The 22839-nt window shown below is 43.2% G+C and overlaps 2 protein-coding genes across 2 annotated transcripts in view; one reads left to right on the top strand and one right to left on the bottom strand.

Annotated features, from left to right (window-relative positions):
* C2cd3 (C2 domain containing 3 centriole elongation regulator) overlaps window positions 1-18260 on the bottom strand; it is a 104422-nt gene extending 86162 nt beyond the window's left edge. The window contains exons 1-4 of the mRNA XM_051149040.1: window positions 18018-18260; window positions 15535-15804; window positions 11672-11829; window positions 402-625 (exon numbers count right to left, since the gene is read on the bottom strand). Of these exons, the coding sequence (XP_051004997.1) occupies window positions 402-625; window positions 11672-11829; window positions 15535-15804; window positions 18018-18072 (707 nt within the window). The 5' untranslated portion in view covers window positions 18073-18260. The remainder of the gene's footprint in view (window positions 1-401; window positions 626-11671; window positions 11830-15534; window positions 15805-18017) is intronic.
* Window positions 18261-18537: 277 nt separating this feature from the next.
* The window catches only part of Ppme1 (protein phosphatase methylesterase 1), a 48567-nt gene continuing 44265 nt past the window's right edge, over window positions 18538-22839 (top strand). Inside the window, exon 1 of the mRNA XM_051149039.1 lies at window positions 18538-18799. Within this exon, the coding sequence (XP_051004996.1) occupies window positions 18699-18799 (101 nt within the window). The 5' untranslated portion in view covers window positions 18538-18698. The remainder of the gene's footprint in view (window positions 18800-22839) is intronic.

The raw sequence follows: 22839 nt of genomic DNA, 5'->3' as shown, positions 1-22839 counted from the left end.
TTTGGCAAAATAACACCTTCCCCCTTTCCCCGCACAGATATGTTTCTCAGTACCTGCAAACTTGTTAGTCATATGTGTACGTTGGCTTCTCTAGTAGACAGTGAGCCATCCTTAAAGACAGGACTTGTGGGGTTGGTGACTGCTGTAATTGGTTTTGGTCTGGGGCGTGCTAAGCACACATTCCACCTCTGAGCTACTCCTTCAGCCCCAGGGGTTGTGTCCTGTTCAGTTCTATGCCAGCACCTGGCATCCAGCCAGGATGGCAGTGGGTACCTAGGAGCTACCTGCTGAGTGACTGACTGTGTTTCTGTCTTCAGTTTTTCAATCTACTACAAACAACACAAAAATCCTGACAACAGTGAGAGTTAGCAGATGCAGAGACTTGGAGATGTGATCATTACCTTGGTGTGGTTGACCTACTGTTGCTGCCTGCTAATTCCTTTCCATCATTTTTGATGGTGGGTGCCCCACAAGACTTTGATGGAATCATAGAGTGGGTGTTGCTGGATTCAGCATTCTCTCTGAGTTCTCGCTCAGATAAAAGTACATTTTCGGTCATTTCAGTGGTAGGAAGAGGCTTGTAGCTGTCATAAGTTTCTGACAGAGGCTCCAGGGCAAGCGAGACCTGAAAGAACATTAAAATAGAACAAATTTTCTTCAGCCTCCAGTAACTAAATGATTTCCCTGCCTAACAGAAGTTAACATTCATCCATTCCTCACAAGGTTAGGCCTAGCTCTCTGCCTACCTCAAAAGCTTTTCTCACTGTTTTCCAGGTGCCATGGAAGTTTTGGTTTGTCAGTTATGATACGTAAGCATGTTTTTGTCTTACTCCCAGGTGTGGGATATGGGGGCTGCTCCAGTTTGTCCACAGCTGATAAGTGCCTCACGAGAGGGCCCGTGATCTTTGTCAGCTGGGAACTTCCTCGTGTGGAGGCATAGTCTTTGCCAGTGGGGGGGGGGGGGATACCAAATCCAGAGAGAGACTAGGGGCTCAGACAGAGAAGGAGGAAGAATATGGGTGCTTCCCCATGCTGCTCCTGGTTGCAGTTGATGCAGTGTGATGAGAAGTCGGAGATGTTCTGAAATGAAAACTGAACTGGCCCCAAGGAGCCCAGTGGCCCCAAAGAGCGGGAAGCAGCCATAGAAAACTATGCCCTCTCCCCATTAACCTTCTTCCTCTCCTACCTGGTGTTGGGGTGTTGGACTAGGGTGGAGAAGGAAGAGGGAGGCATTAAGGAACCCCAAATAAAAATAGATTTAAAAAGTATGCCTACACCCAAGACCCCTTCACCCCTCTGTCTGAGACAGCGCAATCACCTAGGTTTCCTCTAAGTGCTCTATGCTTGCTGCTTTGTGCCTGCTTACTCCAGCCTCGATGTCAAGGTCACTGCCTTCTTCATGCTTTCCTTACTCTGTATCTACCCACCCACACAACTTCTGTTCACCCAGTACTGTCCTACAGGCCAGGAAGGCGCTGTGCTTTTCACTCGGACACACTTCAGTGATGGCACAAATGTCAGGAATTCATATTATCTTAACTTTAAGGAAAAAAAGCAGAGGTCAGATGTGGTGGTGCATACCTAGTAATGCCAGCACTTAGGGTGCAGAGGCAGGAGAATTATGAGAAGGCATTTGCTCTTCCAGAGGTCCTGAATTTAATTCCCAGCAACCACATGGAGGCTCACAAGCATTTATACTGGGATCTGATGCCCTCTTCTGGTATATAAGTGTACATGTAGATAGAGCACCCATCTACATAAAATAATTAAATAAATCTTAAAAAACAAAACAACAAAAAAACAAAAACAAAAACAAAAAGCTCTTCAGTCCTCTAAAAAGCCCAACTGAGAAAAACCTAATGAGGGGAGTGAAACAAAATTAAAGAATATACCTCATAAGAAAAAAATTACTAAGTATTGAAAAGTTTAGCGTTTAATGACAGAAAGAGGAGGAGAAACTGTTTAACAGCCACAGACCATCAAATAATGATGAATGACCCAACACAAAAAAGAAAAAATTAGTTTTTCAGGTATCTCTGAAAAGGTCAATAAATATTTTGTGTTGAGAAACTGCCAAACTCTGAAAAACCAAACCTACATCTTACTGAGAATTCTGACCATGAACCAGGAAATGTAAAATCCTTCCTACAAAGACAAACACCAAGAACGCACTGAGATAAACACTGTGTGCAGTGAGCAGGGGAGCAGCATCCCCTCCAATCATAGCTGCCCAAATGTAAATGTCTGGGGGTTCCCTTATCATCGTTCATCACTTGCCAAAGACTGCCACTGCATCTTAGCGCACAGGAGGCACTCGGAAGAAAAGCATCCGGCCCCTTACTTGGACTTGCTGATTGGCCAGTGAGGTTTGCTTTTCCCTAAGCAGGCTTGAACCAGTAACAACACTCTTTAACCTGCTGTGACCTTGGATCCTGGAGAAAGGCTCAGAGAAAGACCTCACACTTTCCTCAGCAATCTTTACCAGCTCATCTGCTAACATTTGTTGATACTGGCTCTATGCTAACTGCCTGGGGCAGAGAGATGACTGAAACACTCTGTCCCAGATGGGGAACTTGAATAATCTAAACATCAAATGCAACTGTTCAGGTAAGACTGTGTATGTACTAGGCGATGCTGGAGCACTAAGGAGAGAGAGCTGAGCGTAGGGAAGAGGTGAGGAAGGACTGCAGGGATGGCTTCCTGCAGCAGAACACAAATGACTCAGCTCAAAGTACTCGCCATGAGGAAGTGAGATGAGGAAGTGAGATGAAGCTGGGGCAGTGGCAGAAGGGGGTGGGGGCAGCGTCTGTTATCTACTGAGGAAAAACATCTAACTTCGGAGGCATAAAACAGATTGACCAATTGTTACCCCTAGTGATTCCTAAGCCCTCTGCTTCTCACAGTGTTCCTAATATATTCCTGCATTCATCTTTATTTTCACTCCTGCCCATCTCACTATGCCCCTCCCCAATTATGTTCGCTCTGTGTTCATTCCTGTGCCAGTGTCATTAGTGAGTCAGCGCCTGCCCCTGCTTGTCTGTATCTCATGCTGGGAGCTGGATCTGAGTCTCAGGCAATCTAAGCACATGCCATATTCCCAACTAGATTTTCTGTTATACAAACTATTTTACTTGAAAAATATGTATTTTTATTTTATGTGCATTGGTGTTTTGCCTGCATGTATGTCTGTGTGAGATCCTCTGGAACTGGCATTACAGACAATTGTGAGCTGCTATGTGGTTGCTGGGAATTGAACTCGGGGCCTCTGGAAGAGCAGTCAGTGCTCTTAACCACTGAGCCATCTTTCCAGCCCCAACTATTTTACTTTTTAAACTGGAGATTTCTCCCTTAAAATGTCTTTTATGTCCTCAGAGTTTCCCCCAGTGGGAACAATTTTCATCTGTCAGGACAAGGGAGCAAACGGTAATTCTTTTTTGTTCTTCTATCTCCAGGCCACACTGGACCACCTAACTGTATCACCCTCTTCTGAGGCCCACACCTTCCACACGTACCATAAATGCACCATATGCATACGTCATCTCTCCCATGCACAACAGCAATGCTAAGGATGCTCATCTGCCTCCTAACAAGGATGCAGGGTCTCTTTGGTACAGTTTTCTACTTATAGCCACCACATCTAGTCTAATTTTCAGAATATACTGGGCAACACAGCATTTAAAAAGTGATTAAGCGGTGCTTTAAAAACTATATTTCTTACACAAATTTGTATCTCTGGCTCTTGAAAAATTAGAAGATCCAGCAGTGAATGCTGAGTCCTCATTCTCATGTGACAAAAATGACCTAGAAGCCAGGTGGTGATGGCGCACGCCTTTAATCCCAGCTCTTGGGAGGCAGAGGCAGGTGGATCACTGTGAGTTCAAGGTCAGCCTGGTCTACAAAGTGAATCCAGGAGAGGCAGGGCTACACAGAGAAACCCTGTCTTGAAAAAACAAAAAACAAAACAAAACAAAACCAAAAGAGCTAGAAAAGACCAGGCAGTGACTTGGTCAGGACATGTACCCAGTTGCAAAGTCCCCAGCACATCCCAATGAGAAGGAAAGTGACAACAGTGACAACTACTCTCTGTTGCCACACCTGGGGCTGCTAATGTTATTTTAATTTCCGATAGTAAAACAACACTTTTATAACTGTAGTTTTCTAACTTCTCACATACATATACACACATGTAACTACCACAATCAGCAAAAGTAAGAGGCCCGTCATCTCAAACAAGTCTTGTCACCCTTTGGAGTCAAGCCTCCTCACTGCCAACCACGACCATGCACTCACAATGGCTTTCAAGATTCTCCTGCAAATGCCACTGTCTAGTGTACAAGCTTTGGAGATCCCCATAAAAAAGATTTTATGCTTTTTACTGGCCAGAACACCACGGCTGGTGTCTTATCCCATTGGTTACTTTGTAAACACTGAAGGGCTCTGCACTGCTGGGGGGGGGGGGAGCTCCTCCCGGTGGGGGGTTGGGGGGGCTCCTCCTGTACAGTGCTGGCCCCAAGCTACTGGTATTTAGAGGTGGATGTTGAGGTCGAGGTTGATAGAAACACTGTTCTGTAGTTTTCTTCTATTTCCCTTTTCTGGTTTTGGTATCAGAGTGTTACATGCCTTGGAAGAGTGCTTTCTCCTCCTTGGTTTTTCTGAAAGAGAGTAAGACTGATGGTATTATTTTCTTCCCTGAAGTGTCTGGGGAGAATTTGTTAAGTAGGTGATCTAGGCCGAGGGATTTCTTTTTTTGTCAGGTCTGAACTACAAATTCAATTTTTACAAATAGTCCCAGGTCTACTCAGGCTCTCTCTTCTTCAGGGAGTTCGTGTAGCTCCTAGTTTGGGAAGAAATTGGCCATTTAAGTTGCCAGACTTCACTGTGTAGGGGTGCTGGGGCGTTCCTCTAATGGCTGTGAGTTACGTAATCTGCTGACTTTCTTATAGCAGCGAGAAGAGGGAAGCGACTGTTTCCTTTTAGAATGAGTGTATGCTCGTTGTACACAGTGATGGTTTTCATAATGACTTTTTAAAAAATCTGTGCGCTTTGTGTGTTTGTGTGCATATGTGCAGGCATGGGTGTGCTGCGGTGCTGCAACTGGGGCAGGCGACAATCCTGGGTGCTGGTCTTTGCCTTCCACCTTGTCTGAGACAGTCTCTTGCTCACCAGTGCACAGACAGACCAGCAGGCCCATGAGCTTTCAGGGAGTCTCCCTTTCCACGTCCCGGCTTGTAGGAACACTGTGACTAGACACACGTCCACCTTAAGTGGGCTCCTTGGGTCTGAACTCAGGTCTCACACTTGCACAGCATGCACTTTACCCAGGGAGCCACATTATATACTTTATGACAATGTCCTCCCTGCAGTCTCCTGTCCCCTTCCTCCTCCCACTAGACCCCTTCCTCTTCTAAATCAGTCCTGATTCTATTTTTATACCACATACAAGAGTGTTTATGCAAAGAAAATCGAATATTTCTATGTCTATTAAGGGAGAAAAAGAAACTTAGAAATTTCAAATAAGTGGGAACAGGCATGTTTCGTTATGGAAAAGAATCTCTGTCTTTCTCTCCCCCCACCCCCTTCTCTCCCCCCCCGTCTCCCACCCCCCCTCCTCTTCTCCTCCTCCTCCTCTCTCTCGCCACCCCCTTCTCTCTTCTTCTCATCCGCCTCCTCCCTTCCTTCTCCCCGCCCCCCCCAGACAGGGTTTCTCTGTGTAGCCTTGGCTGTCCTGGACTCACTTTGAAGACCAGCCTGGCCTTGAACTCACAGTGATCCACTGCTCTCTGCCTCCCAGCATGCTTAGATTACAGGCATGGACTACCTCACCCAACGAGAATATATTTCTAATGGGTAACATATGAACAAAATGTGATAATGTGATCACCAAGTCCATTATGCTAATACCATCATGAAAGAGATGATAGCCATTCTGAAGAAAAGATGCATGATGGAAATGGAATAAACAGAGGAATATTGAAATTTAAGGAGAGTTTTAAAAACTGAAGCAAAGTAAAGGCAGATCTATGATATAAAGTCACATAGCAGATAAGCTAGAAAGAACCAAGATGGTAAATTTACCAAGATGGAAAAAATTTTTATTTATTTTATTTTTGCAGTTGTTGTTACTATTGTTTGGTTTTTCAAGATAGGGTTTCTCTCTGTAGCCCTGGCTGTTCTGTAACTCACTTTGTAGACCAAGCTGGCCACAAACTCAGAGATCCACCTGCCTCTGCCTCCCGAGTGTTGGGATGGTAAAATTTTTTAAAGGACTCCACCAAATGCAGCTGGATTTGTGTGTAGTAAACACTAGTTGCATATGGTAGTCTAATGAAATGCATTGTTCAGAATGTTAGCGCCAATGTTGCATATGCTAATGGCAAAAATGCATCCTGACCAAATTCTCTTCAGAATCTTAGGATCAGCTATCTTGTTTTCCATCCCCTATTGCTTTCTCTTTGAACACACCAGGTCCTCTCTACTCTTACAGTGAGAGGCTTGACCAACATATTTTGTAGTGGACCAGAATAAATATTTTAGGCTTGCAGGGCTGTGGTGGCACACACCTTTAATCCCAGCACTTGGGAGCAGAGACAGGCAGATGTGAGTTCAAGGCCAGCCTGGTATACAAAGGGAGTTCAGGGCAGGCAAGGCTACACACAGAAAAACCCTGTTTCAAAAACAAAACAAAAATTTAGGCTTTATTCCATATTTTTCTTTTACATTAAAAAAATATAAGAAGCCTTTAGAGCTGAAACGCTAGATGGGAACTGCCAGGCATTACGCACTGCGTCTAGTGCCTCTCAAATGTGTGCTTTGCGCTACTTCTACTGTGTGGCTAGTCCAACATAGAGTGTTTCTGTAGTTTCATCTCATTTAATGCTGGCAACAATGCTTTAGAGCTGTTTACAAATGGGTTATTGAAGCTCAGCAAGTACAAATGATGTCTTAGTTAAGGTTTCTATTGCTGTGAAGAGAACCACAACCATGGCAACTCTTACAAAGGGAAACACTTAATTGGGGCTGGCTAACAGTTTTAGAGCTTTAACCCACTATTGCCATGGTGGGAGATGTTGGCATGGAGGTAGATGTGGTGCTGGAGGAGCTGAGAGTTCTACATTTTGATCCATGGACGGCAGGAGACTGTGTTCCATACTGGCCATACTTGAGCTTATAAGACCTCAAAGCCCACTGACATAACTCCCCCCAAAAGACCACACCCACTCCAACAAGGCCACATCTCCTAACAGTGCCACTCCCTATGGGCCAAGCATTCACATATATGAGTCTATCGGGGGTGAGAGGTTGGGAATGGGGGTGTGGCATTCCTAATTCAAACCACCACTAATGGTTATCTAGTAAACATGAAAGTTACATGTGTGTCCAGGCACAACTGCCTGTGACAGCTATGTGGAGGCTAAGTCCGAGCTAGGGATGTCTTCCTTAATCTCTCTCCTCTCTCTCTCAACCATATTCTTTTGAGACAAAGCCAATCACTGAACCTGGCGCTCTCTAGTTCAGCTAGACTGTCTAGAATCTGCCTGTCTTTCCATCCCAGTGCTGGGTTACAGCTGTATGCAGCCACCTCTGGCTTTCTACATGGTTCTGGGAATCCAAACTCAAGTCCTCATGCTTGCACGGCCAGTACTTTACCACGCTAGCTCTCCAGCTGTGCATTTCCGTTATATCCCAGCACATGCTTCCTTCACGGGAAAAAGGATAAATGAATTTTTAAAAAGTTATATATCTTTTTTAAAAAAGATTTGTTTTATTTTAAAGTGTGTGTGTGCGCGTGCGCGTGTGTGAATGTAGGTGGCCTGTGGACGTCAGAGGTGTTGGATCCCCTGGAACTAGACATATGGGTAGGTGTGAGCTGTCCAGCAGGGGTGCTGGGAACTGAACTCTGGTCCTTTGGAAAAGCAGCATGTACTTTTAACCCATAAGGCATATTTACAGGCTCAGAGAAAATGAAGCTGTAATTGTTGCTTCTGCCTCACTGTAATTGTTCCGTGTTTCCAAACTCCTTATCTTTCAGACTCTGATTTCTGTCTCAATCTTCTATTAAAAACTCAGTAATCCAATGACCTTTAAATTTAAAAATACAAATCTTATTATATAAATTACATTTAAATATGATAAAAAAAAAATAGTACAGCTACTTTGGAAAACTCTGGTAGTTCCTTAAAAAGTTAAACATAGTGCCATATCACCCACCAGTTCTACTCCTACATGTGTGGCTGCGGGAACTGAACACACATGCTCACAGAAGAGCTTAAACAGAGATGCTCACAAAAGCTAAAAAGTGCAAATACCTGTTAACTGAAAACAGACAAGCAAAATGAGCTCCATCTGCACAGCTGAACGTCTCACCCACAAGAAAGTCTATATACTAAACCTTTCGTGCTAAGTGAAAGTAGTCAGTTTAAAAAGAGCACATAATATTCTATTTCTTTTGAAAGATAGAAACAAATTTCTATTTGAAACATCAGGAATAGACACTACATAAAGACAGAAAATAGGCTGTGGCTGATAACGGGTATTGGCTTCTGGAATGGAAAAAATGCCTGGAATTAGAAACTAGTAAAGCCTGTGTAATCTGATAAATGTACTTAAAAACCAAAACAAAACCTTGAACTATACACTTTTAAAGGGTGAATTCCATATTTTCAAATATCTTCCTTTTAATTTTATGTGCATTGGTGTTTTGCCTACATGTATGCCAGTGTGAAGGTGTTAGATTTTGAAGCTACAGACAGTTGTCCGCTGCCATGTGGGTGCTGGGAACTGAACCCCAGTCCTCTTGAGTAGTCAGTGCTCTTAACCACTGAGTCATCTCTCCAGACCCTCAAATCATATCTTGATCTTAAAAAAAGAAAACAACAACAACAACAACAAACACCACAGAAGGCCACCAAGAATCCTACGCGCCTACTGCTATTATCGTTTGTTCCTGCCCAGGCATCAGTCACACGCATACATGTAGTACCATCTCAATTTTCTTTTGTCATCACTGTTGTAAGCTTCTTAAATTCTATAGCCCCTCCACTGAGATCTATTTTAGTTCCTAGCATGACTGTAGCTCCTCTGTTAACACCAGCTCTTAGCATATCAAAAGCCATTTTGACTCTAAGTCTCCACTTTGATTAAGATAAATGATATTTATTCTTTACTCCCCAAGAGCTGGAAAGTCCCCAAGAGCTCCCCTACCCTAAATCCTGGCCAATCACTTTAAAATGTTTTGCCTAGCTACCTGGACATTGTGCTGAGAACAAAAAGGATTCTTCTTGTGTTTAACTGGTCAAAGTGATGATGTAACACTGCCCTCCCTCTGCTTCCCACCTGGTACCTGGTTGTTACCTGGTTACAGTTTTTCTTATAAAAAGCCTGCCTTAGAAGCAGACCAAGGTCACTGTCTAATACCTGAGTTTCGACTGTGGCTCTGACTAGTCAGTTCTTGTTACTAATGTCTGTCGGAATTTACAGACCATGGCCCTGACCGGTCAGTTCTTGTTCAGCGCTCAAATAAACTACCATCAATCTGAGCCTGGTGTTCAAGTGTCAATGTGCGGCTATTCCTGAACCCTAACAATCATCAGACTACAATTATAATTATGCTGAACAACTGTTTCCATGTCTCTAGTACTGAAAGGCATTGCCATAATTAACCAAGGATGCAGAGCTTTCTCTTCTTTTTGTGCTATTTCTGTAAGGTTGAGGTAAATGGAGCTGAATGCCTTTATGGCTCTTAAAACATGTTTACCATCCTGCACTCCTGATGCAAAATCCTACACCATGAGAAATGCTTGGGTAACAAGGCTCACTTCACTGCACAGTGATCTGTGGAAGGCACCACTACATTCTAAATAAAAATGTCATAAACCCCGTGAGAACGGAGTTGCTATTCTGCTGCACAGGCGCAGTGGCGGGTGCTTCTGTGGTGCATTCTTGTATCTGGCAATGCTAAGTGTTCTTTCCCTATTTTTCCTTGGTTTCTTTTCCTATTTATTTCATTTTCTGTATTAGCTTTAGGACAAACTTTGCAAGGTGTAAAGCCAGTTAAATTTTTAAATTTTTATTTGCATTTATTTCATGCTGATTTATTCCCATGCCATAACTTTTAGTTTCTTCAGTTTCTTCTGGGATATCTTTTTTCTCTGTGCACCCTCCTCTTTTGGCCTCAGAACAATTTGTTCCTTTTCAGTGAGGATCATCTCATCATGCCAGGGGGAGCTCGTGTACAGGTTAATTCAGCCACGAGCTCTGTTAGTTCAATAGAGCACCCTAGGAGCTTTGCTCACGGATGTTCAGTGACTAGAGAACCAACATCTAAACCTTTAAGATTAGCATCACTGTCTCCATTCTTAGGTATGTGCAGCAAAATTCAGCACTCTTTTTGGGCCACTGACCCTGAGTCCAGCCCCACTGATTGGCCTGGGCACACCTATGGACTCCACCGTTGTGTCTGTCTGTCTCTCTGTCTGTCTGTCTCTCTCTCTTAACCATATGGCTTCTTTTAAAATGACATCTTTCAGATACTTGGTGCCTTTTTGGACATGAATACGTTTGATGGCCTGGGCAGTTTCAGTGTTCTTAAAGTGAACATGAAGATTTGAATGTCTGAATTTGCATGACTTTGTATGGTTTTCTTGGTCAAGAGAGTAGTGAATCATCTTCACAGATTACCTCAGGCGCTTACAGGAAGAAGTATGAGGGCTCCTGGGAGAATTCACTCATCACGTGAGCTTGTGAAATGTAAACAGTAAGTATCCACTCGAAGCTCTCCCGAAGAGTCCCCTCAGAAAGGAACCCTTCTCTATTCTCCCAGCACCTTCTATCCCTACAGCGAAATACGTCACATACCATGTTCTAGAAAACCACACGAGAGCTGTTCCTTATCTCTGTAGCAGTGGCGCATGAAAGTGTATCAGAAATACAAATTGGATCAACGAGGGACAATATCAAAGTCAGCACTCACATGAGTCAAACAAATGCTTCTCGGCACTATATTAGGAACTAGGGGGAAATGGAGAAAATACAGTGTCATCTTTTAGGGAGTCTAGACTCAGAACGGGGATCCCACCAACAAACAATTCTGGATACCACACCAGAGCAATGATAACGTAATAATGTTCCTATGAATTCAATACAGTGCAGCAGACAGTGTGAAAGCCTCCTGCTGTAGGATTTAGAAGTCAGAAACAAAGGTAGCTACAGTCTTTGGTTAAAGAATGGGTAAGGCACAAGGTAGGGCTTTGCATGAGACGTGGGAATCATGACCTTCCCACTCCAAAGGACTCACCTTCTGCCCCCAGACTGTGTTCTCTGCAGCTGCCCCTGGTAGTCAGACATGACATGTCCCCCATGAGCTCCTGCATTTGATCTTGTTCCTCAGCTCTGGGGCTGTTTTGAGAATGTGGAGCCTTTAGGAAGTAGAGCTGAGCTGGAAGAGGTGAGCCCTGGGCGGGCTTGAGGCTTACAGGCTTCTGCCCTATCTTTGCTTTCTGATCTTCCCAAAGGTGAGTACGCAGCCTCAAGCTCCTGCTGCCATGCCGTCCCCACAAGTGACTGTCACCTCAAATCAGGGGCCAAAATAAACCCTTAAGTTGCTTGCTATCAGGTCACAGTAAAGAGAAAAGTGGTAACATAAGGAAGGAGTTAGAACAGTAAGGAATTCTACCTGAAGTTCTCCAAGTTTCCTAGATGCCGGTGAAACAACGGTAAAAAATCCATTGATTTGATGGGTTGGAGACAGCTGGGCGAGTCCATTGATCTGAACTCTGCCGATTGGAAGATGATCAAATTTGGTGATTACTTCCAACACCAGCACGGCCATATCTAATGGAAACAATTACAACATATTCAGATAGTTACCACTGTCTTTGTTTTTTGGAAGAAAGCTAAAGGGTATACAATGAAAAACTTTAAATTTGAAGTAAACCAGGTATGTACCATGCCAGATGAGGAAGGAGGAGTGAGCCCAACACCAAAAGAACAAGAGTTTTAGAGAGAATGGCAAGGGCTGTGTATTAAAGCATTATATTGACTATTTAGCACGCTAAGTACGTGGTAAGAAATACAACTTTCATGGGCTAGGGAGGACGGTTTTGTGAGTAAATTGCTTCTCGTGAAAGCTTAAGGATTTGAGTCCAGTCCCCAGAATCCATGTAAAAAAGTCAGGCAAGGTGGTGTGCACTTGCAATCCCAGCACCAAGAAAATGGAGACAGGTAGACACTTGGAGTTTGCAGGCCAACCAACCTAGCAAGTGCCATAACAGTGGAACCTGGGTTACACACACACAGAAGTGGCAGAGCCTGAGGAACAATTTGAGGTTATCCTACAAACACACACACACACACACACACACACACACACACGGCCATAAAAGAGTTACCTTTAATAGTGCTACTATATGTATTCAGCCGGGTGTGGTGGCATAGCCTTTAATCCCAGCATTGTAGAGGTAGAGACAGAGTGATTGATCTCCATGAGATGGAAGCCAGCCTGGTCTATGCTGTAAATTCCAGGCCAGTCAAAGCCACATAGTGAGACTCTGCCTCATTAAAAATAAAATAAATGTATTTGCCAAGAACTTGTGTTGGTTCTAAAATACTGAAATATAAATACAACCAATCTTAGTTATTTCATCCTCATTCTTTCAATTTTGGCTTAGAGAAAGGGCTCGTGGATGACTACAGGGGTTGGTCTTGGCCTCTCAGTAGCTAATTGCTTGTTCCTAACTTATATTTGGGGTATTGAGGTACTGAAAACACTTGAAACAAAGACAAACAGAAACAGACCCCTTAACTACATTCTACAATTTATTCCTCATCCCTTCATGATCTTAACTCATAGAAAAAGAATAACATGTACAAAAATGGAATCTAAAATCATGTCAAGATAGTACAAATTCTGAGTATTTTCTTACCAAACTGAGAAACGGTTCATTATTACTATTTGTCCAATACTTAAATGAAAAGTATGTAGGACTTATACTGAGAAGATCCATGTGGGTTTTCTTGGCTCTAATAGTCATAAGCTTTTTTGGTGGAACTCACAGCCACCTATAAAATAGGCATCTTAGCATCTGTGTGGGGGACTAACTGAGGGTGCTGCATATAGGATCACACAGGACGGCGTCTTCCCACACAGCAGCTACTGAGTGACTATTATATGATTTTAAACAAATTACTTAACATATCACAGCCCTTTTCTGCTGGTTATTTAAAAAAATTATATAAACTGATGCAAAGCACTCTGTAGGTTGTGAATGGCATGCACACGTGGATTAAGAGAAATGGACCAACATCTATTGGTTACTTACTAATAACTAGATGCTTTCATGCCTCATTATTCCCTTTGTAATTTTTTAAAATCGCATTTCTATTCACTTATTTTTGGGTTGAGTGCTTGAGTATATCACAGCATACAAGTGGCGGCCACAGGACGACTTGCAGGACTTGGCTCTCTCCGCCCACCATGGGGAACCCGGGGGTCAAACTCAGGCCGTGAGGTGGTAGGTGCCTTTGCGCACTGAGCCACTTCATTGCCATCCCCATCCCCCCACTTTTTCTTTTTTTCCAGAGCGGAGGATCAAACCCAGGGCCTTGAGCCATGCGCTCCATCACGGAGCTAAATTGCCAACCCCTGGCCCTTTCTTTACTCTAGGTTTCTAACTCTAGGTTGGGGGTTAAACAAGATCACAGAGGTCAGGTAGCATTCCTGGGTTCAGTAAGTTTTAAAGTCATCAAAATGGGCTAAAACTCAGCTCTATCCAATTCTAAAGCTGACTATACCGTGTTACTTTACTATACCTTGCCAATGGAAAAAACACTTTATTTTAAATAGATTTATGATCTCTATCCTTCATTTTTTGGTGGCATCATCCAGTATTACACTCACTCCTACTGAGTCCCCTCTGATAAACAGTGTTGAAGATGGTCAAGGTCCACTGAAGTATGTCACTGAATGTTTATGACCACTATTTCTGGCAAAAGAGTAAATAAAGCATTAAAAAAAAAAGACATAATATAAAGAAAATTATGTGTATGCATGTTTGCCAGCATGTGTGTCTGGACACCACTTTTGTGCCTGGTGCTCCCTCAAGGCCAGAAGGCCTTGGGTCCCCTGGAATTGGAGGTGCAGACTGTTGACAGTCACCATATGGATGGTGAGACCAACGCCAGGTCCTCTGGAAGAGCTGACCGTACTCTTAACCTCTGAGCTGTCTCTCCATCTCCAAGCCCTCTTCTCAAAATCAGGGCTATGGTATGGCGACCTTGGGTTCATCACTTACTTCTTTTAACTTCAAGCCCACCTGTGGGAAGGACTGTAAGCTTTGTCACAGGTGAAAGCGCTCTTGGCGGGCTTTGCCCTTGAACACACCACGGATACTCCCTGAGATTAACCTTGAGATAGACTGGGTGGAGCCATCCTGGATTCCAGGCCCTTTGTAAAGTAGTAGCAAGGGTAAAAGCAGACGTGGGATGTGGGTTTATTAATAATTTACAAGATTCCCCTTTACTGACAACCTAGAATAGTCACAATTCTCTATGCATGGCGTCATGACCTATGCCCTCACGTACTGTCTGGCATCATTCGTTAATGCTTTGTCAGTTCTTCATTTTTCAACTAATCTTTACATGACTTCTTGGGAGGGACGATAACAAAACTTTATCCCTCAATGCCTCAAATATTTTCTCTGTAGACCATACGCCTACAATGTAGCAGGCACTGGACCCATCACTTTACATGTTTCCAGTCAAGTCCCATAATTCCTAATAAGGATATACTATCATCGCCATAACAGGAAACCGAGACTCCATGATCTTTTTGTTTGCTTGCTTGTTTTCTTTTTCGAGACAGGGTTTCTCTGTGTAGCCTTGGCTGTCCAATACTCACTTTGTAGTCCAGGCTGGCCTTGAACTCATAGTGATCCACCTGCCTCTGCCTCCCGAGCACTGGAATTAAAAGCATGTGCCACCATGCCTGGCAAGAGACTCTATGATCGTAAGAACCATTCTAGCCTGGTGGTGGTGGCGCATGCCTTAAACCCCAGCTCTTGGGAGGCAGAGGAAGGTGGATATCTGAGTTCCAGGCCGGTCTGGTTTAGAGTAAGTTCCAGGACAGAAAGGGTTACATAGAGAAATCCTGTCTCAAAAAACCAAAACCAAAACTAAAACCAAAAGAGAGGGGTGAGGGGCCGCCTAGCATCATACAGATCATGCAGCAAACCAGGTCTAAATCCAGAGTTCAAATTTAACTCTCTAGACTTTAAATCTGTGTTCTTTCAACTCAACTAGGTGGTTCTTCATGAAAATAGCCAGAAGGTCTAAGGGCAGCTATTTGATCTCACTTTACAGATGAGGAAATAGGTCAAAAATGTAAAGTTACTTTCCCCAAATCCTACAGTTTCTAGCACCAACTTAAAATGTTCAGAGGACATATAGTTATCTCACCAGATGTACAAATAAATGTATGACTGCTGATTCCTGCAATAAAAGACACCTCTTTATTACTTAAGATGACAAAACAAACCATACCTGTTAGATACGAGGTAAATTGCTTTGGGCCACAACGGACAGCATAACGAGTAGTTGTTCTCACAGCTTTTGGCTCAGTCTGCAGTGCATCCCTGGGGCAAAAGAGCGTTCCAGCTGACGTTTCTCCCCACCACCTTACTCGGACAAGGACTGAAGTGGGAGGCTTTGCAATCTTCCACACGACTTTGTTAATAGTAAGTTTGAGAAAGCAGCGTAACTGCCCTTCAACCAGAGGTGGCAGGCTTGTAGATGGTGAAATGTCACTCAGACCTATGGAGGAATACAACAAAACTGAGCTAAAATCCAGAATAACTATGGAAAACAAATGTTGCTTGTTTTTAATTTTTTTTATATGATTTACTAAGATAGTCTTGGCTTGTTTGAATTCTACTCATGTAGAATAGGCAGGCCTCAATCAAATTCAGAGATCCATCTGCCTCTGCCTCCAGAGAACTGGGATAAAAGGGCATGTACCACTCCACCCTAATATGATGCTCTTTGAGTAAAAAATAAAACTCCTCAGTGTCTACAGAGAAGGCTTTTCCTAACTGTTGTAATACTGAGAAGTAATTAGAAAAACAGGCCGTGGAATAACCCACCTGGTCACTTATATGAGCTGATTAACTAACTACGCAACTAAGGCTGCATTCAAGTCACTCTAAGGAAGGAACAGTTTGTGGTCAGCATGATAATCCAAACTAACTGAAAGATACTATTTGAAAGACACAATTTAAACCCCGGTAGTTAGAAGTTTTGTTAAATACAGTTAAGATACATTATTTTTATCTCACTCTTAAATCTGTCATTAAGCCTAAAACAGTAGCTCCCTTTAGCCACAGTTTAGTATGTATCAATACAACTTAATATTTCAGTAAAGGCCAGCTTAAATTGTCTTCTGTGGGAGAGTGTGGAGATAAGCCTCTCGGAGGCCCACAGAGAACGGCGAGTGAAGCCATCAGCAGCTCCCAAGACCCCTGACCCATTGCACACAGTGTTGATCTACGAGGGGCCCCTAGCACACCAGTGAAGTCTCAAATTGGATCCAAGGCTAGGGTGGTGACTGTTTCCCCTTCTTTACGTAAGTCTCCTGAGGTGACTTTGTCGTCCCCCCACCCAACCCCAATTGATTGCTGTTGGTGCTTAAGGCTAGCATGGGATGCTGATTGGCCCTTCAGTCTTATAAAAGCTCATACACTTAACAATAAAGTTAGAGCTGCAGCTTTGGGTCTGTTCTTCAGAGTCTGATTCCTGGGATTCTCTGTGGGCTCCGTCACCATTCACCCTCCTTGCCCCGGGTTCCTGTTCCTCACAGTCTTTGCTGCCAAGATGATGCAGTCAAGGACAGAGGCTAACATCTCTAGATTGGCTGCGATCTTTTAGTCCTGGGTTCATAGTATTTACTAACTTTGAATCTTACTAGATTTCAGAAAGATAATTGAAATGTAAATTAAACAATCAATTACAACCAGTCAGTACCTTTTCTGAAAGATTTAGAGGAGACTTTAAAAAAAATATATATATATATATCTGAGAGACTATGGCAGGATGATCTCAAGTTCAGGGATAGCCTGAGGTCCATAGGAAGATCCTGTCTCAACAAACAAATAAAACCATTTATTTCTTTGACTCTTTTCCTTGGGAAGTGATCATGCTTCACGAGAAGAGACTATATTGAAATCGGTCTGATCAGGAATCAATACAAATAGTTCTTTCAACTAAAACAAAAACTTATGCCCTGAAGAGTGGAGCAAAGATCCACCATAAAGCTTAGAGATCATCTGTTGAAATATAAAAGCGTATGCATATTCATGCATATAATAAGTGTGCCTGTATATGCACACTCAGTAGCAAGGTCATCCTATAGTCCACTACACGCTTGGGTTACAGATTTCCCCGACTCCTCTACCACACACCGTCTTTCATCATCTCAGGTTCTTTGGGAGTTAGTTGTGTCCTTTTCCCCCATACTCCAAATCCTACTACCACACATACACATATCCTTGTCGTAAATACTACTCTTAATTTTGTACCTATTGGAGCTGGAGAGATGGCTCGGTGGTTAAGAGCACTGCCTGCTCTTCCAAAAGATACGGGTTCAATTCCCAGCACCCACATGGCAGCTCACAACTGTCTGTAACTCTAAGATCTGACACCCTCACACCAATGCACATAAGTTAAAAATTAAGTTAAATATTAAAAAAAATTCGTACCTATTAATCCTCATTTCGCCTCATTTATCGACCTACAGGCGCTATTTTCTTTCCATTCTTAAAAAGAAAAAAAACTCTTTGAACTTTCCCTGGTTATTCTCTTATATTTTTGGTTGTGAGCCTAGCCTTTAACGGCTGAGCCATCTCTCCAGCCTTCCCTGGTTATTCTCTGTTCCGCCCTTGTTTTGTTTTGTTTAACCGCAGCGGATGGAGGTATCCTTAGATTTCCTTCGACCTTTTCTGTTTTCCTCAACCTTGGACATATAAAGTTACCTCTCTTCTTGCGCCCACGGCCGCCTCCAGGCACTTGGCCTTTCCGTTGTTTCATGCCGAGCCCGGGCCCCTGGTCACCAACTCAGCGCAGGTGCCAGCTACTAAGCTGTACACTCCCGCCATCCCTTCCCATGGCGCCTGCGTTCCCCGGCAACGGGAGCCGCTGGGAAGCCTGGGACGCAGGAAGAGGTAACTCTTCCTGTAACAGTTCCCGGAAAGCAGAGCTAATAGCCGGCGCCAATAAGCTTTCCTGCAAATGGACTACAACACCCAGGATGCTTTGCTTCCCTACCTTTAAGAGGTTGGACCAGAGCACCTGGAGGTGCGCAAGCGCAAAGTGACACATCATGTGAAGACTTCATTATCCAACATGCATTGCTTTCAGGAGGACTCCTTTTTCCGGTGAGGGTTGTCGAGTTCTCTTGACAGTAGTGCGAGGGATCCTTAGACTCCGTTACCCAGTTTCCTTTGTGCGAAGGCCCTTGCGCACTTCCGGTGGAAGCGCAAAAGCGAGGGGGGCGGGGTTTACTGTGCCAGTGGGCGGTAGGCGGCGCTGCCGGTGGCTGGGTGCTGTCCAAAGGCGACTGGGCGTCGTTAAAGGAGTGCGCTGTGACCGGTTGTACCGCACGTATCTTGGGACGGAGCTTCGGCCACTGTTATCGACGTACGGCCTCCCCCTCGATGTCGGCCCTCGAAAAAAGCATGCACCTCGGCCGCCTACCCTCTCGCCCTCCCCTACCCGGCAGCGGGGGCAGTCAGAGCGGAGCCAAGATGCGCATGGGGTACGTGACTTGTACCTCTCTCCCAGGAGGCCAGGCCCAGGCTATTGGAGAATGGTGTCTGTGCGTGCAGAGTGCTTCGGGAAGGAACGCCGTGAAGTGGAGGAAATGCTGGTGTTGGCCTGGAGGTGTTTAGCTAGAATAGGAGGTAGATTCGGGGACTAGGTGAGTCGCTAAGGGAATAGAAATTGGAGGACGGATAACGTTGGAGACGGGAATAAAGATCAAGGTTGAGAAAGATGAAAGGATAATTTAAGGAACGACGGGAAGCAATTCGAGACGTGATGAGATTGGGAGAGAAACAGTGAAACGAGGAGAAATCTGCCATCTGACTGAGAGAAAAGTTGAGGGGATCGCGTAAGTTGGCCAGGCGGAAGAAGGCTTTCACCTGACGGGTATAGAGAACATCTGAGGCAGAAACTAGAGAGTAGAAGGTTCTAGAGAAAGTTTCCAGAAGTTTAAGAGTCAGGTTCAGACAATAAGGGATGAATTATAAAGCTCGGGGAATGGGCCTAAGGAAAGATAGAGAACGTGGCTAGGAGACTGTTACAGGGAGGGAGCCAAGAGGCTAAAGGAAATAGGTGAGGTGTGATGAGAAGACACTGGCTTGGAACAGTGACCAGAAATTGAGAAATGACTAGGAAGCACTGGAAAGGCAAAATCTGGGAAGCTTAAAGAAAAAGAATTGAGCATTCCTGCCACCCCCCCCCCCAAGGAAATGGGACCTGAGGGAAGCAATGTACTGGTCTGTGATTTAGAATTAGTAAAGCACTTAACAGTAAAATGGGGGGTGGGGAGACAGTTTGCTGGAAAGGTAGTAGGGCTCTGTGTGTGTGTGTGTTAAGAGTGTTTACTCATTTTGGGGGTATTAAGAACGGAAACCAGAACCAGATAAATGCCACATCACTGAGCTGCACTTTCACTTTAACAACTGAGTTCATGAAAGAAACTTGGGAAATGTAGGTTCTTGACAGGCTTGTGCAAGTTACAGGATACTTGCCTGCTGGAGAAAGCATGATAGGAGAACATTCTAGAAAGGATTGCCGGAAAGCAGAGAGAACTGGGTAGTCATTGGGTTATTTAGAGGATTGCTGATTGTAAAGAGAAGAGAGGTATGTGTTGTATTTGGGATTCGAGATAGAAGCTGGTAGATGTTCCTGAGGAAAGGCCTACCAAAGAGACACATTCAGTTCCAAAGAAGTCGTGTGTCACAAACTGATCAAAATGCAACGGAGATAGATGTAGTGCTGTGAAGGCTAATTCTAGGAATGGAGAGAGAGAATCCCACAAATTGGGAGGTGAGGGTGGAGAGGTAGTGAAAATGGTTGGGAAAATCAGAATCCAAGAGATGTATGATTTATAATAGAAAAATGAAAAAAAAAAAAAGATAGATCGAATGATACGCAGCAGCAGGGGAAATGGAAGGCTTGTTGTAAGACAAAATAAAAATTGGTTGTAAAAGACATAAGGATTGAGCTTTTAACATAAAGAGAATTTGGAAGCTGACCTCTATCATTATTTTGTAAAATTAGCCTGATATAGAAAACTAATTTAATAATCTCGATGGGTTTTTTATTTATCATTTACTAATTTTAGTTATTGCTTTTTTTGTTTTGTTTTTGTTTTTGTTTTAAGACATGGTTTCACTATATTGCCAAGCCTAGCTTTGAACTCATGATCCTCCTGCCACACCTAGCTTAGGGGCTGTTTTTCCTAACTACCATTTGAACTTTCAGTACACTGGTACTCATCTGTACACATATACTTAAAGGCTAGTTTTTTTTTTTTTTTTTTAAATTCTACATGCTTCAGTTAAATTTAAACAGACCTCAGCTCCTTGCTTTATCAAATATGTTTTCCAAAAATAAAGAATTGGGCGACAATACCAAGAAAAAAATCTGTTCATTGAAAGATTGTATAGTTGCTAGTACTCCTTTTTAGTACTTTTTTTTTTTTTTTTTTTTGGCTCTTGTTTTTGTTTTCCAGACACGGTTTCTTTGTGTAGCCTTGGCTGTCCTGGACTCACTTTGTAGACCTGGCTGCCCTCGAATTCACAGAGATCCACCTGCCTCTGCCTCCCTGAGTGCGGGGATTGTAGGCATCACCACTGTGCCCAGCTTCTTTAAACTTTTTAAATAGATGCTTTGGTTTTATTGACTTAGGTCATTGCTTATTCCGGAAAGATAGTGCTTTAGAAAGATGCTGTTTCTTTCGATGTTTGATAACAGCATCTTGCCTGTAGCCCAGGTTGACCTGGATTTGGTCTTCTTGCCTCAACCATTTGTGTACTAAGATTACAGGTTGGCAGGTTGACACCACCAAACCCTGCAGAAAAGTGCTTCTCTGTCATCGTGTTATGAAGAGAAGAGCAGATGTTGATGAATTGTGTGTGATCCTCAAGTGTCTCGTTTCCTTTTCTGCTTCCTTTTCATACATAAAGCTCTCTAAGTCCATGCTAATATTATAAGACAGTCTTCCTTTTAGAGTCATAAAGCTGAAAGAGAACCTAGCGGCTGTGCCGTTTTAGCACTGTGTCTTTTGGTTGAGGAACCTGAGGGTACCAGAAGTCTGTATTTTTGCTCTATAAGGTAGACGCAAAGGAAATATTTTATTTTAGTAAATGTGAAAACCAAGACTCAAATATTCCTGCTCCTCAGTAAGGCGCAGTTAAAGGTTGACTGGTAGGGCCCTAGCTCTAGGGGGTACAATTGGGTGTCTAGACAGAGACCTATTGATTTGATTCGTGTTATGACTCTGCTCATACTTAACTTGAGCTGTGCACATTGTCTCTAGTATTCTTTTCTCTTAACCCTGATTTGACGCATCTCATTTCTTCTTATTTCAAAGCATCTTTTAAAATTTCTCCTTCTACTTGCTTTTTACTTGCCACTTCCTCCCTGCCTTGCTTTGATGGACACAGGGTCTTACTATGTAGCTCTGGCTGGCCTGGAACTCACTATGTAGCCCAGGCTGATCTTGAACTTAGAGGATCCTTACATTTGCTTCCTGAGTGCTGGGATTGTAGGCATTGACCATCACACGCAGCTGGTTTCTGTTTGTTTGTTATTTTTTTGTTTTGCTTTTTCTTTTGGGGGATTGTTTTTGCAACAAGGTCTCAGGCTGCCTCAAATTTTGGGCAGTCCTCTCTCCTAAGCTTCCCAGTGCTGGGATTAGAAGTGTTTGCTAGGACACCTTGATTTCTTGCCTCATTCTCACTAAACTTTTGTGTACATTTGTTTATTCCAGATCTTTCAATTTCAACTTTATGAATTTTGTTGAGTATCATTTGGCTTTTCAAGTAGTATTTAGAAATTCCAACATATTCATAGATAATATAATATTTATTTTTAAAATGTTTTGTGTTAAAAAACAAAAAAAATAAAAATAAAAATAAAATGTTTTGCGTTGTCACTGCAACATAATTATGTTATTTGGTTTAATCTACCTACATTTCTACAGAATAGATATCCTCGTCCATTGATGGGTAAGGAAATTTTGCATCAAATCAAAAGTCACCCAACTGGTGTGTGAGAGAACTAGAATTCAACCTAGCTTTAGCCTTTGGGAGCCATTTCCTTTTCAAGTATACCAGTGCGGCTCTTGGATAAGGCTTGAAATCCTGGTGGCCTGATTTCTTAATAGATGCTCTTAGAATACACAAACATATAGTTCTTCGTATTTACTACAGATTTTGACGCTATTCTCATTAAATTGGATTGGGGTCCTTTTTGTCTTGCAACCCTGATATGCTTGAGAGAAGTATCTCTTAAAAACCTCTGCTTGAGGCAGGGATATTCGGGCCCACACTTTTAATCCCAGCACTCAGGAATCAGCAGCAGGCGGATCTCTGAAATTTCAAGACCAGCCTGGTCTACAAAGCAAGTTCCAGGATAGGTAGGGCTACACAGAGAAAGTCTTCTAGAAAAAGAAGAAGAAGAAAAAAAAAAAAAAACCCCAAACAAACAAACAAACAACAACAATTAAGAAAACAAAACAAACAAAAATTTGCCTGAGCAGGTGTGTATCATTAACATTGGAAAGAC

The sequence above is a fragment of the Acomys russatus genome, chromosome 7, assembly GCF_903995435.1.
Source record: "Acomys russatus chromosome 7, mAcoRus1.1, whole genome shotgun sequence".
In the NCBI taxonomy this organism is placed as follows: domain Eukaryota; kingdom Metazoa; phylum Chordata; class Mammalia; order Rodentia; family Muridae; genus Acomys; species Acomys russatus.
The sequence above is the reverse complement of the archived record's forward strand: the minus strand, read 5'-3'. Positions and strand labels throughout refer to the sequence as shown.